We start from the raw sequence: 14668 nt of genomic DNA on the forward strand, positions 1-14668 counted from the left end.
CAGCAGCCCAGGCATCTTACACCCAGGGCATCCCCGCAGCCCAGGTGTTTTCACAGTATTCAGCTAAGAGCCACATAGTTCTTTGTCAAGAGCCCTTCCCCCTCTCTCTCTGCAAGGCCACTCCTGGGAACCAGCAAGACCTAAACAGACATCAAAGACTGAGGGAGTCTTCTCACATGCCAGAGCTGCCCAGAGCTGTTACCTTGAAGGAGGATCCGGTCTCTGAGATAGGCTCTTAGATAAGCCACCCTATGTCCCAGGGCAGTGGCACCAAGGACCCTAGATGAATCACTAAATGTATTAGACTTGCAAATAACTCTTCCCAATTATTTCTCTCACTGTATACCTTTGATCACCCCTCTCCAAATTGTATTTAACCTGAGCATCTCCCCTTAGTAAAAGAGACTATGACAAACATGCATGGTCTACGTCTCTTTCTTTATTCCCATTTCTCTCTAGGTTTGTGATCCCCTTCAAGGACCATGGAATAAAGTGTCCCGCGGGCCGGGGCAGCTGATAACATAGACACAAACCACCACAGCTTGGTGTTTTGTTTGCTGCAAATCTGTTCCTTGGTATATGGTGCTAAGGGTTGGACCTTGGCCCTCATAGGTGCTAAGGGAGTGCTCTACCACTGAGCAACACCCCCAGCCAGCACTTGGACTGTTCCCTCTTCTCTAGTTCAGCTTTTATTTTCCTTTAACGCTTATCCTTTGCATCATTTACATATCCCCTATATTAAATACTGCTTTTCCTCTATGAGGACTTTTATGCACATTAAGCCATGAGAGAATACAGCATATTTGTATGCCTTTTCAAGTACTCTGGATTCTATCTCACCATATCCCTTCTTTTGAAGAGACAACAAGGGAAGCAGGAGTGTGGCTCGTGATCTTGAAGCAGGTCCTGCTTCCCTGGTTCTTCGTTGTGGTTTCTGAGCACTAAATAACAGGAGTAGGTTTCAGTATTTCGTTTAGAAGCAATGCTATACCTATCATGTTTAACTTCCTACAGTGCCCAAATTCATCAGATAAGCCATTGGGACAACTAGGCTTGCATTTGGGGTCTAACTTGTCTCTATAGATGTGCACAGTGACTGTGCTTGTGTGCAGGGCGTGGCCCCATGTGCTTCTTATTTCTTCCCTTAACTCTGTTGACCAGCAGGAACCTAGCTGTATGGTGAGAGGCAAATCCTGTTTTATGCTTTTCTAAATACAAACATCAGTGTTCATCAGATTTACCTGGCACGGAGCTGTGCTCTTCTGGAATATGGTTTCTCTCTCCTGCATATCTTCCCGAGTTTTTTGCTCTTTCTAAACTATAATCTTGAGGACCAGGCTTGGTGCCACATGACTAACAGCATGGTCTTGCCATTTCTCTGTGTCACCACATCACTGGCATGCAAGCACCACGTAATGAAACCTAGTCTCACACACAAAAGTAAAACAAATCTAAACGACTTCATTTTTTTCAGCCTTCTCTAGTTCTGTTGGGAGATTGGCCTTTCAATGCCTATTGTGTACCATTTGTAAGACGATACCTCAGTCAACAGAAAAATAATTTTAATTTTCATCTGAAATCTTTTATCACTTACAATTCCGGTTCATTAATAACTTTCCTGTGCTTTGCTTAATGTTGCTTAATGTCTGTTGATCTTATTTCCTTGCAAATTACAAATTTAGAGTGAAGGAATATTGTCTTCTGTCTTGTATAGACTCATCATAATGAACATTAATTAAAAGCCAATTTGAAACATCTGATAGTTGAAAACCCTAGTCTATGGGACATGATAAATATTCATTATAATACATTTCTTCCAGCTTTATCCTTGAAAATCCCCGTCTAATCCATATATCCTGTTATCTATTCATATGTGTACCATCTCTCTTCAGACCCCCTGCAAACTGTCTTTATGAATCTCTGTGAGAGGACTGACAAAGCGAAGCGGGTGGGAAACACATCTGCAGCTCATGTCAGTCTGTTTACAGAAAGCGTGCCTCCCTGCATTGTTTCTGAGCCCTTGAGTGTGAAATACATCTGCGAATTTGGAACAATGCGAGGATGGTTTCCCACCGTAAACTTTCAAGGCTCTTTCAATTAAGTAGTAAGAGTGTTCTAATCCTGGCTCTCATGTTTTCTCTATTTCAAAAATAAGAGCTCCGTTTGTTTAGTGATTAGAACTTCTAAGTTTACTCTTACACATGCATGCGTGTGCACATGTGCATGTGCATGCATGCACAAACACACATATACACACATATATACATACACACACATTCACACACAAACACACATACAAACACACACATACATATACAAACATATGTACACAAACACACACATACTCATATACAGACACATTCACACTCAAACACACATACAAACACACGCACATATACACATACACACATATTCACACACAAACATACATACCAACACATGCATATGTATACATACACAAACACACATACCCAAACACACACATACTCATATACACACACCCCCACAAACATACATACAAACCGTGCATATACACATACACACACTTACAAACATACGTACAAATACACACATATACATATATATGAACACACACATACACACACCACATATATGCACACATACAGACAAACACACACACACACAAAATACACACAAACATATACATACACACATATACACTTGTACATACACATATACACACACACAAAACACACATACATACAAACGTACACATACATATACACATACACAAACACACACACAAAACATGTACTTTTATATACAAATATGAGGGCATATATATTTTATAATAGCATATATATATCATTTTATATATATGCTATTACTGTTTTTAATATTTCCTCTGTATATTTCTTGAACACTTACAAAGTGTGCAGGCGTTATTGTTCTTGTGACTTTAAATCAGACCAGATTCTGAAAATGGAGAAGAGTATGTGATGGTTACTTTTAAATAAAAACTTGGTAAAACCTAGGAGCAGGTGGTAGGGGAGTCTCAGTGAGAACTCTCTAGGTTAGTTGGGCCTGTGGGCCTGAGGGGTTTGTTGGTGCCCTGATTGAGGTACAGATCGCTCCCTAGGGAGTGGATGCGAGACTGTATGAAAGTTGAGAAACTAAGCAGAAAACTGGATTAGTCAAGTCCCTGTGACCTTGATGTTCCTAAAGTGAAGGGTTAGGGTTACCATAGCAGCAGGAAATGGGAAGAAGGAGAACATTCACCTAATCTGATGACTGAGGGACCAGTGGCTCAGGAACTTTGGCAAGAGTTTAGCTTCCATTTCAGTCATATAGAGCAGGTTACCGCCAGTCATGCATAGTTGACAAGCACTGAAGCCTTACAATAAGGACAAGAAAATCCATGCAACTTTCTTTAAATTCTCTTTTTTCTTAGCATTCATTTTCATGGACTTAGATTTTGATTTAGAAATAGGTCTATATACCTTTCCATGATATAATCTCCACCTTTCTGTGTTAGAAATTACCCTGAAGATGTATAAAAGCTGTTAAAGGTTTTTTGGGTTTTGTTTTTGTTTTTGTTTGTTTGTTTGTTTGTTTGCAACATACAGAATGTTGAAGTGTCTGCAAAGTTAAGGGAACTTTCAATATGTTTTTGTATGACAAAATTTAATAAAAGTGTAGGATACCTTTGTCAGCTGTAAAAGCTTATAGATTTGTGTGCTTAGTGTGCTAAGAGAAAATTGATGATTCCTAAGAACCTAAATTTTCTCTCCAAATATCTGTACTGTTTGGGAATAAACTAACAATACCCAGAATTTTATTTTTCAAATGTCAGTAAATACCTTTTCATGGGACCCCAAGTGGTTAATTCCAGTCCTACATGCTGACCTAGTAGGGGGAAGGGCCACTTGCAGGATCATGATAATTGCTGTTTGTCATTTGGGGCCTACTAGTACATTGTAGATGCGTTCACCAAACTGGATTGTTTGCTGACCACTGTCAGTTTGTGACAGTGTGAGATGGTCACTGACAGAGCCATTCTCAGCAATTTCTCTAGCTTGTCTTATCTGTTGGGGACTTTCTAAATCTGTTCTGCACAACCCGTGCCACCCCACACATCTGCCCTCTTAACAGGACAGTGTGCATGTATTATGCATATTTATTAAAATATGATTTTTAATAAACAAAGACTTTATTTCAAATATATTTTACGGTTTCTGTATGACAAGGATTGCTTTCCTGAATCTGAACTTTAATAAATGAACAATGTACAAAATAGGGGTGTATTTGGGCTGATTAATTCCTACAATTTTCTTCTGATAGCTTAGTATATCATGTTTTCCTTTAACTAGAAAGCATATTAATTATGGTGGTGTCAGAAGTTATATCCTCTTGGGTGTATATTGAATAGCAAGAATGGGCCATTCCAGGACATGAGTGTTTGTATGTGTAGATATTGGTGCGGGGTAGGGGTGGGGTGTCAAACTTTGAGCCTGACTGAACAAATGATAACACATTGTGATCAGAGCTGAATTAGTTCATTCTTTGTGGCAAAAACAGCTTGATAAGCAAATTGGTAGAGTAACACATTGTAGGACAGATGTTACCCTGCTTTAAAAAAATGTAACTATTTTACAGAACTCCCAGCAATACTGTTGCATATGCTTTGCATAATAATTACAGTGCTTATAAGACAGGCCATCTCTAATAGCGTTTAGATTGCTTCATAAACTTCAAAATTGGATTTTTTTCCATAAACAATCCTTCTTGAACTCAGATATGGGATGACCTCCTGAGTGCCTTTGCTGCTATTGCCGTAGTAGGTTGAAGTACCATTGCAGAAGTAATAGAAAGGACATTTAAAAGTATTCATTTGGCAACAATAACTGCATCTTTAAAACAAAAAGTGAATGTCTTAATAATGGAAGTGGCAGACTGAGAGTGTTAACATTACAGAAATGGGAATCTTCTCCTCAGTGGCTGAGACTTCTAAGGTTGCAGTAAGGGGAAAGACTATCTCATGTATCCTAGCCCATGAAGAATGTCGCCTGGGGCAGGGGAATGTCTAAACTGAAATGTTGTAGGTTGTGAAGCTGCTTCCAGATAATCGGAGAATGAGTCCCAACACAGTTCTAGATGTTCAACTTGTCCCAACAGAATGTCTACTTCCCAATTCCTGCAATGTATATTTCTTCTCTGAATGACATTGATTTGTTTTGCAAACCTCATGCATTTCTATGATTTTTTTTTTCAGTGCCTCACATCCCTGAACTCTCTGAAGCCTACTGCTTGGCTAAATTAGATGCCTAGAGAATGGTTATTGCTGTAGAGATGGCTCCAGTGTCCTGTCAGCCATTCATGGAAAGAGAGAGAATGGTCTCTGGTGTCAAGGATTCTACAGAGGTGTAAGGTTGTGTGGAAGCATTGTAGACAAAAGTACCAAATTCCACAGGCAAATCAGAAGTACTTGCAACGAGAGGAAGTCAGCTTTACCTAGTAAACCAAATAGGTGGTTTGGGGATATCAGCGTTTATGAAAGTGTTTGCAGCTGAGTCAGAGCACCAGCTTGCTTAATGTCCCTAGATTCTGATTGGTGATATCATGGGCTGGGCCCGGGACGCAGCTCTACTCTCGGTTCCACGTGTCAGCGTATGTAGCATATTCCTGTTATCAACAAATTACAGAGCAGCACCTGCTGGACCTCCACATGTTTTACAAGCATTGGCAGTAGGTTTTGTCTCAGTTAGCAAGCACTGCTTACAAACAAACAAAACCTCCAAATGAAGCAATAACTCAGTCCTGGGAGAAAGGAGCAGGGACCTCACCATGCTGGAGGCAGAAATGGCCCTTGAAACGAAGAAAAAGACGTGGTTTTAGCAACAGCTTCAAAACCTGAGAACGGATTCCAGAGGGGAAGGTGTTCTAAGCCATTCAGAAGTGGCCGCACTTCAGACAGCACATGGAGGGGAAGTGGTTTGTGCTTCTCAGTGTTTTACGAGTTGCCATCAGGACATTTCTACCCACACACTGGGATAGCTTGAGCCTATGGGGTGTAAGAATCACCCACGGACGTGCTCTAGGGGATATGGAAACTGCCATCTCAGACGCAGTGACCCAGGAGGGGACTTGGTGGTGGATTCTTGTCCTAGGAATGTCCATGTTTCTCATTGTTTTTAGTGTCCTGATGTTTACTGGGGAGGAGAGGAGTGCTCTGAGCACCTCTTTGTCTTGTTATAAATGAAGTTACCCTCTCATAGACAAATTGCGCGGTGCAACACGGTGTAATAGATAAAGAACACATTTGCTGTTTTATTGGTGCCTTGCACGGCAGTAATACTGAAAGGGGGAAGGCCAAACAAACAAAACAAACCGAAAACGAGAACAGAAAAGCGAAAACAGGCTGGCGGGGACCCACATCTTTTTTTTTTCTTTTTCTTTTTCCCAAGAGTACACAAACTCCTGTTTTATTCTTATTGTGGCATGAATGATAACATAAAACCCAAAAACATGAAAATATACAACTTATATTACACTATGTTATGAACAAAATAGAAATCTATAACTCTATGTTATATTTACACAATTTCTTATTTTATTAAATTTCAAGTGAGATGGTAGTTTGCACAGACTTTGTTTTAAGCTCCAGGCATTGATTGTCTCTTTTTCTATTTTTTTTTTAATCAGTAAAAGGAAAAAAAAATAAAAACAAACAAACAAACAAAACGTTTTCACTTGTGAAATCCGCACTATTAGGAGGACTAAGTGCTTTAGAGCCAGGGGAGCTGAATAAATACTGCCTTTAGTGGGCCAGTGACAGACCCTCGGGGAGGACAGGGGCCCATCAGCATGTCACCTTCAACCTGTGGGACTGTAAAATTAAATACTGTGTCAACCTGGCTGCAGAAATGTCTCTGCCTAAGAGGCAATGAGATAGATCAGCCACTTTAAGTAGCTTTCGTATTTCTTCCTTGCAAACCTCATAAAGTTTTATTCCACTATTAATTTGATAGACAAATATTTTTATAAACCTGTTTGTAAATATACAGTTATTACAATTCAATAGTTTACCCTTTAGAGTAAGGATGGTGTAGTTTATTCCTTATGTTTTTTTGGGGAGACAGAAGATGATGTTGCTTCTGAGGGTGCTGTCAGCTCCTGCTTTATGGAAATATCTGAAAACACACCACAGAATGGGAAAGATAGTTTCCTTCAAGCAAACTTAGATTGTACTTTAGAAATCAAATATATGAAGTGGCTTCATCATAGAACACTTGATGCTCTAATATTCATCCCCCATGGGAAGATTTGGTTCCAACCATGATAGGTATGTTCACTGGGAGGGGTTTTACACAAAGGTAGTTCTTAGCTAGAAGCAAATGAACTTTCAGAGTTCACTTGACTAATTTGAATAAAATTACACTGAAGTGTGTGTGATTTTTCTCCTGTTTGTAATAACTAGCCAAATTACCATTGACTTACAAAGGACTTTAACCCATTTTCTTCACTGAATAAATTTTTTAGATTTATATCAAATGTGGCTAACTTTAGAGGTTCCAATAACAAATGTAAAATGAAGAAATTAGCAATATTACTTTCAGTTTTGGTATAAATGTGTGTGAAAGGAAAGATGGGGGAGGGGACAGAAAGACAGATGGGTACGACTTAAACCCATAAGCTGAGGAGAGAGGAGGAAGGAGGGGTGCTGTCTGTTAACTTTCATCTTTCCATTTTACTTTATGTCCTCTACCATATCTTACATGGCCTCTGTGTGCCATAGAAAGAACGTAAAGCTGTAAGATCCTTTACCAAAATCATCACCCAACCAATGGGCCAAAGGCATTAGGTTGTTATAGTTAAGTTGCTATTTAAAGCACCTTTCCCCCAAGTGACTTATGTGTACTTTAGCCATGAGTAGAATTACCTTTGCTTTTGTTGTCCCCTAGGGAAAACTCTTGGGCAAAGCAAAGCCAACATCTGCTGAAGAAAATGTCCAGAAAGAGAATGGCATGTCATTATGGGCTTGCTTTGTGGTTTTGTCTGGGCACAGTTCAGTTACGAACATAAACTCAACTAAACTGGAGAGTTTCAGCAGCCACGGGTTACCATGAACAGTTTCAGTTTCCCTTCAGATAAATCAAAAGCAAACCAAAGACAGAGTTTGCTCTAATTCACTGCTGTTTTGGCCTTGGATGCTGTCAGCAGTATCTATCTACCTGGAGCTAAAACAAAGGATTCTTGTTGCCCAAGGTCAGGAAATGGAAACCAAGCTTGTCTCCAATGTGCTGTAAGACAGGGACCTAGCACGTGAGAGTGGAGAACCCATGTCAGTCAGGGGAAATTTGTTAAGACACAGAGAAACTTTTTTTTTTAATAAATCTGTTTTCACATTGTCTGCGTTATAATGGTATAAAAACAAGTGTCTTTTTTTTTTCTTATTCAGAGTGCTTCGAAACAAAACAAACAAAAACAGAACAAAAAATGGCTCTAGATAATTGGTAATTAAATAACTAAGATGAGAGGAAAGAGCATAAGTTAATTAAGATTGAACATGACATTCCTCCTAATTCACCCCTTCATATTAAATACCAGAACAAATGCTACCGGGGCTAAAACTGTTAACACAGAGGAAGTTACGGGTGGAGAAGCAAGTGTTTGTATGTACGCACACATACAGACGTGTGTCTATGTGTGTATGTGTGTATGAGCTAGAAATAGAAATTAGTTTTAAATACCTAACAGCTTCCAAATTCAAAGCAGAATAAAATAGGGGGAAATAAAATAAATTATATATAATTTACTAATCTGGGAACAGCTGACTGTTATTATTATTACTATTATTATTATTATTATTATTTAATCATAATTTTACACTAGCAAAGAGGCAATTCAAATGAAAATACAGTCATAAGAAGAAAACAAAAACAAAAACAAAACAAAAAAACTCCCATGAACAGAAAACCTCTGACATGCAGGTGTGATGAGTTCCTCCAAGCAAAACCCCAAAGCGAGACCTTCTGAGAGAGAAAAAAACAGAAAGGAGTTTTGTTTTCCTCCTCCTCCTCCTCCTCCTCTTTTTTCTTATTCACGTATGGAAATCAAACTTGAGGGTGGTATTTGGCAACATGAGAAAGGACTGGAACAGGGAACACACGTCCCTGGCTGAGGTGCTCTCTCTATTTAAACACAGTTGGGAGCGTCCTAAAGGGGCGTGCAGTTGTCTGTCTATCACTGCCTTGGCATTTGGTTGGCAATTTGAGTCGTTGGTCCAGTCATCCTTGCTTATTGCTCTGAGCCTGCACTCTGCCTGCACCAGCAATTGATCTCTAGCAAGCTCAAATTACAGTGAAGGACCATTACGCTGGTTAAGGGGTCTCTGTGTACATCTAGGCTCCACTTTGTGGTGCTGCAGTGAAGTTTAACCAAATCCTGATCCTTGGGGTATCGAATACACATGGCCCACGCTTGTGAAATCCAAACAGTCTCTAACCTCATTGCGTGGAGAGACGAAAAGAAAATCTTATAAAACCGTCATTTATGTTTCCTCGTCAGGAAAGTATGGAACATCGGAGACATAAGCTAATTCTGTATTTCTGAAAAAATGGTAAATAGGTTCAGTCAAAATCATGATTGCTTTGCTCAAAGTTTCAACAGGAAAAGCACACACGCACACACGTACACACGGGTCACCAAGTAGCAAACATTAGAAAAAGCAAATTGTCCAGGGAGAAGGAGCCTCCAGAATCATTTGGCTGGTCACTTCCCTGCCTGACATGCATGTGCCCGTGACACAGGGTCGCCAGGTCCACCCAATAATGAGCATACTAGAAATTGAAAAACAGAATTTCTGAGCTCTACACTTGGTTCCATTGCCCCTGGAAGTACAAAGTCAAGGTTGAGATTGCTTCTAAGCCCACTTGCTCGGGAGGGGTGGAATTCTATGACCACATGGAGGGTGTTGCTCACGATGGCCTGACATTATTCCCTAATAGGAATGTATCTAATGTACTATGATCACACACATACATACATACATACATACACACACACACACACACACACACACACACACACACACACAGAAATCCAAGATCAGAAAATATTTTTTTCTCTAAATTTCTGTCTCTCTCTCTTTTCACCTGAGAACGGCACCTACAGTTTCCATTAAAAAGAAAAAGAAAAAAGAAAATCAAAAACAAATAAAACAAAACAAAACAAAACGAAACGAAAAGCAGTCTCACCAGTTGCTGGTGTCAGCTCTTTTCAGGGACTGTCTAAGGTTTAACACTGTCCTAACGGAAGAAGGGACGAGAAAGGAAGGGACAAGCAAATGAAGTTGGTGATCGCTTCGGGACGAATTTGGCACTTGCTCAAAGACATAGTGTCGTGTGCAAGGGTTAGGGGTCTCTAAGGAAAACGGTTGCTGACTCTGTTGTGTAGAAGCAATGAAGGCAAACACAGACTCCTGTTTTCCTCTCTGCCCCCAGCCCCTCACACGTGCCTCCATCTTTAAAGCAGAGAGACAGAGAGGGTGGAGGGAACTGACCGCAGGCTTCCCCCTGTCTGTCAGGTGCAAGATAACAACCAAAAGGAAAAGGAAAATAAAAAAGGAGAAAACCCAGAACCACCCTCCCTCCTCCACCCCCCCCCTGCCCCGAACAGAACAGAACAGAACAGAACAAAACTTATTTCTTTTTAAAAATTGTAGCACAGAACAACATAACACATTCACAAGCCACTTGTTGGCACTGTGTACCTGAGTGAGGATTTCTAATATAGAACAAACAGCCATAAAGTTTATTAAAAAAAAAAAAAAGGTTGACGGGTGAGACTTCAGTGCTGGGGTGTAGCAGCTGAATTACTGGCACTGTTTACCCATAGCTTATTTCAATCTCTTCTTGTTGATGACGTTTGCTTGTAATTTTTTCTTTCTTTCTTTTCCTTTCCGAGCCTTTTGAGGCTGAGGTCTATTTGTCAGCTGATGTCCCAACTATTTAAGACTAACAGTTAAAATAACAGTCAGTGTATGAGAGAGTTAATGTGCTTGGCCACTGGTAAGGATGAACCGGCCAGGGCTTCTTCAAGTCCTCGGCTCACCACAGTCTGTTGGCCCTTATCAGTTGGCTTGTCCCGCAATGTGGTTTTCGCTGTCACTCCCATAATCCACATCCGGGTCCTCCTCCTCCTCATCGTACTCCTCGTAAATCTCTCCGTTGATGTCCTCAGGCTGGATCTCCTCCTTGATGTGAGGCTCCTCTCCCTTCACGCCGTAAGTGCTCTGAATCACGGGCATCCCGGGCTCCGGGCTGCTGGACACGCTCGAGTGCTCGGAGGGCAGGTGTGGGGACGGCATTCCGGCCATGGCAATGGCACCGGGGTACACAACGCCGGCCGTCGCGATGGGGATCTGTGCTTGTTGCCTGTCACAGAAAGAGACAGTGAGTGTGCACGGGAGTTCTTGGCTTTACTGCCTTGGTGCCGCCTCACTCGAACCAGCATCAGCCCAATTAGCCAACATGGTCAAGTGACATCCTGTGCCGATTACCTGCACGCGTTGTGCTTCAGAGATCTGGGGGCATTAAGAATTGCCATTTGATAATTAGGGTAGCCCTACTTTATCATTATTAGGAAAAAAATGTGGCACAGGGGAAAAATAAGCCAATTTACCCAAGACCTTGACTCCCAGATCACTTTGGCTTCACTATGACCAGGAGGAGTCTGACTGTTCCCATAACGGAAGTCAAAGATAGTTCCAATATAATAGGGGGAAGAAGATCTCTAAACTATTTACAACTTTCAAAATAACATTATGATTTCCCCAAACATGAGATGGCAACATGTTATCCACCTACTATGTGAAATGGTCTTAGCCCTTTGTGGGATCAGAGTCAGGGCTAGCCTCATAGACACTGAACCACCTCAGAAACCACTGTCGCCTGCTTCTACTGTCCCACTCTACGGACTCTCTAAATCCTTTAACCTGGGAACTCCACCTTCTTGGGTTGTACTGGACCTTAGAGATCGATTTAGCTGGTCCTATCAGGGTGGGTTCACAGACATTCATGTGGGCTTCCTTCTCTCAGTCTTTTGAAGATTTACTATGGACTCCAGAAAAGGACCCCCACCCCCCATGAACCTTGCATAGAGCACACTGGCTCTTTCAAAGGAATGGAGGGTTCGTGGCAGGTACCGCCACTTTTCTTTTATTACCCGTTCTCCTTCTGACTATAATGGGAATGGTGTTTGCTCTCCTAAGTTTTCTGGATGCCACTGTTTCCGGCATGAGTGACTTTATCCCTGTGTGTCTTGAGTTTTCCACAGTGTTGCCGCAGGCAGCACACGACATCACTGTGACTGACCTCCCAGTGGGAAGCAGAGGGACCATCCTCTGGGCAGGTTCAAGTTCAGATGGAACGCTCCATGAACTTGCTGTGTCCTAAGTTTAATTTCTGCTATATGAGATGCACACCCAGGAGTTGTGCAATTCATACGTGTGGGTGTGTGTATGGTGGGGGAGGGGTGGCTCAGCAATTCCACAGCATTCGGAAACATGTGACTCATTTGGAATCCCTGTTAGGTTGTGTGATCTCAACAAAGCTGCCAGTGGTGAAATCTATCATGGTAAAACATTGGAAGTCATGAACACCAGCCAGGCAAAGAACTGGTTAGATCCAGTATACCTCTAAGTTTCTAACTGCCTTCAGAGAAGCTGGGATAAAACCCACAGAGGAGCAGGCAGCTTGCAGTGGCTCCCCCTCTAAACAAATAGATACCTGCCTGTCTGTATCGTATGTAGGTATTTATGGCTTCATACAGGGTACAAAATAATCTTAGAGAGAGGCTGCAGGTTCATTTCAGAAGGTTTCCTTGCAACTGAGTAGAAAAGGGGAGGGGGAGAGTCCCATGTGTGTGTGTGTGTGTGTGTGTGTACTGGCGAGGTGGCTCTGGGTGACACAGGAAGTTCCCATACCCAACGTTGAAGTACTGTCGCATTTCCTGCCTCCGGTTCCGCATGATGGCCTTGTACTCGCCGATGCGCAGCTTCTTGCCGTCCACTAGGCAGGTGCGCTTTGGTCTAGGCTTGTACTTGTAGTCCGGGTACCTCTCCAGGTGTTGTTTGCTGAGGCGGGCCTGCTCCTCATAGTATGGCTGTTTCTCTAGGTTGGTCATAGCTTTCCAGCGAGATCCTGCGGAGACAAGGAGGTTACAATGCCAATTTGCAGTGTTTCTAAGAATCCTAAAAAAAGGAGATGCCGTGGAGAACAAGAAAGAAGTTGAAAGAAAATGCTGGCCCAAAGCCAGAGCTATATAAACATGTTTCTGATTAGCAAGATCAACTTGAAAGGCGAGATTTCACAAGAACAGAGGTGTCTGCAAGAAAATTATGCACCCAAAGACACAAGCGCTGGGCAGTGTATTATTTTTGACTTGAATGAACAGTTTAACTAAACTTGCTTATTATGCACTGAAAAGCTCAAGAATTTCATAGGATGTAGTTACATCGATAAATGCTCCACATGAAGTTGTCCCATGTTGTGAGTCTGACTTACTGAGTCTTTGAGTATTTCTATGTGAGGGTACAGTGCTCTCACAAAAGTTCATATATCATGTGGTTTCAGAAACCACGTCTGTAGAAAACACTGGGGTTAAAAATGAACCCCTCTAAGTGAGGGGACATAGGATTGGGGGTTGCCATGTGAGAGCTGTGCTAAGAGCATGGGTCATGTTGGGTCCTGGGACAGCTCACTGGGTGAAGGCACTGGTGGCTGGCCCAGACTCAGATGGTGGATGGAGAGAACTGACCTCCTGGGAGTCACCTCCACATAGGGTCCCCCAGGTTCACAAGGTAAGTTACAATGGTTTTAAAAATGACACTTTGTCATCTCGCTATTGTCCTACGAGGTAGACATCACTCTAGCTGTTTTCATAAGCGAGAGAACTGGTTTTCACACACATGAAATCGCCTATCCAACATCATGCAGATCTGATTCATAAATGTGTGTTATATACATATGTACCATAATAAATATGCACTGAGCAAGACTTTTATTTTACCAATTCCTCCTTTAAGAGGAAAGATGTCTTGCCTCATGATTATCTGTGTTAGTGGGAGTGACTTGGTTTTTTTGTTTTTTTTTTTTTACTCTTTTGTATTTAATCTAACTTGTATTTATAGAGAAAAAAAACAAATTTGAAGTGTCACTAAAAATAGCATGTGCTAATTCTCAGTTTAGATGTGGTCAGATGCCTTGATTCTGTCAGAGTGGCCATGTGTAGTAAGAATACCAGTAGTGGGGTTGGTGTAATCATAAATCCAGACTTTAAGATCTAATTGCAGTTGGGGCATGCTTCTCTGAAAACGAAGCAGCTCTACCTGAGTCAAATGTACAGATTTAACCCCAGGGGCTGCTCACAGCTGCAGATGGTGTGTGGTCACCTCCTTGTATCCAGTTTTGCCTGGAATTCCATCCTCAGCATGTGTTGGCCAAGAAGGGAACGCTAATCTGACTGCAGGGTACTTAGAGGAGGTAAGCCTTTCGGAGGGGTAAGGTGGTGAAGAACAGATGTAATCACTGGTGGAAGCTCACATGGGATTCTGGCAGTTCTATAGGGAGAGGGTAGGCAAGAGGAGAGAGAGGGACAGAGAGAGAGAGAGAGAGAGAGAGAGAGAGAGAGAGAGAGAGAGAGAGAG

General features: G+C 41.7%; 1 protein-coding gene across 17 annotated transcripts in view; it reads right to left on the reverse strand.

Annotated features, from left to right (window-relative positions):
- Positions 1-10752: 10752 nt before the first annotated feature.
- Positions 10753-14668, reverse strand: part of Sox5 (SRY-box transcription factor 5) — a 943592-nt gene continuing 939676 nt past the window's right edge. For all 17 annotated transcript variants that reach the window (XM_029534576.1, XM_029534569.1, XM_029534568.1 and 14 more), the window contains 2 exons: positions 12947-13163; positions 10753-11396 (listed from right to left, as the gene is read on the reverse strand). In XM_029534576.1, coding sequence (XP_029390436.1) covers positions 11093-11396; positions 12947-13163 — 521 coding nt within the window. In that variant the 3' untranslated portion in view covers positions 10753-11092. The remainder of the gene's footprint in view (positions 11397-12946; positions 13164-14668) is intronic.

The sequence above is a fragment of the Mus pahari genome, chromosome 2 (genome assembly GCF_900095145.1).
Source record: "Mus pahari chromosome 2, PAHARI_EIJ_v1.1, whole genome shotgun sequence".
Lineage (NCBI taxonomy): Eukaryota > Metazoa > Chordata > Mammalia > Rodentia > Muridae > Mus > Mus pahari.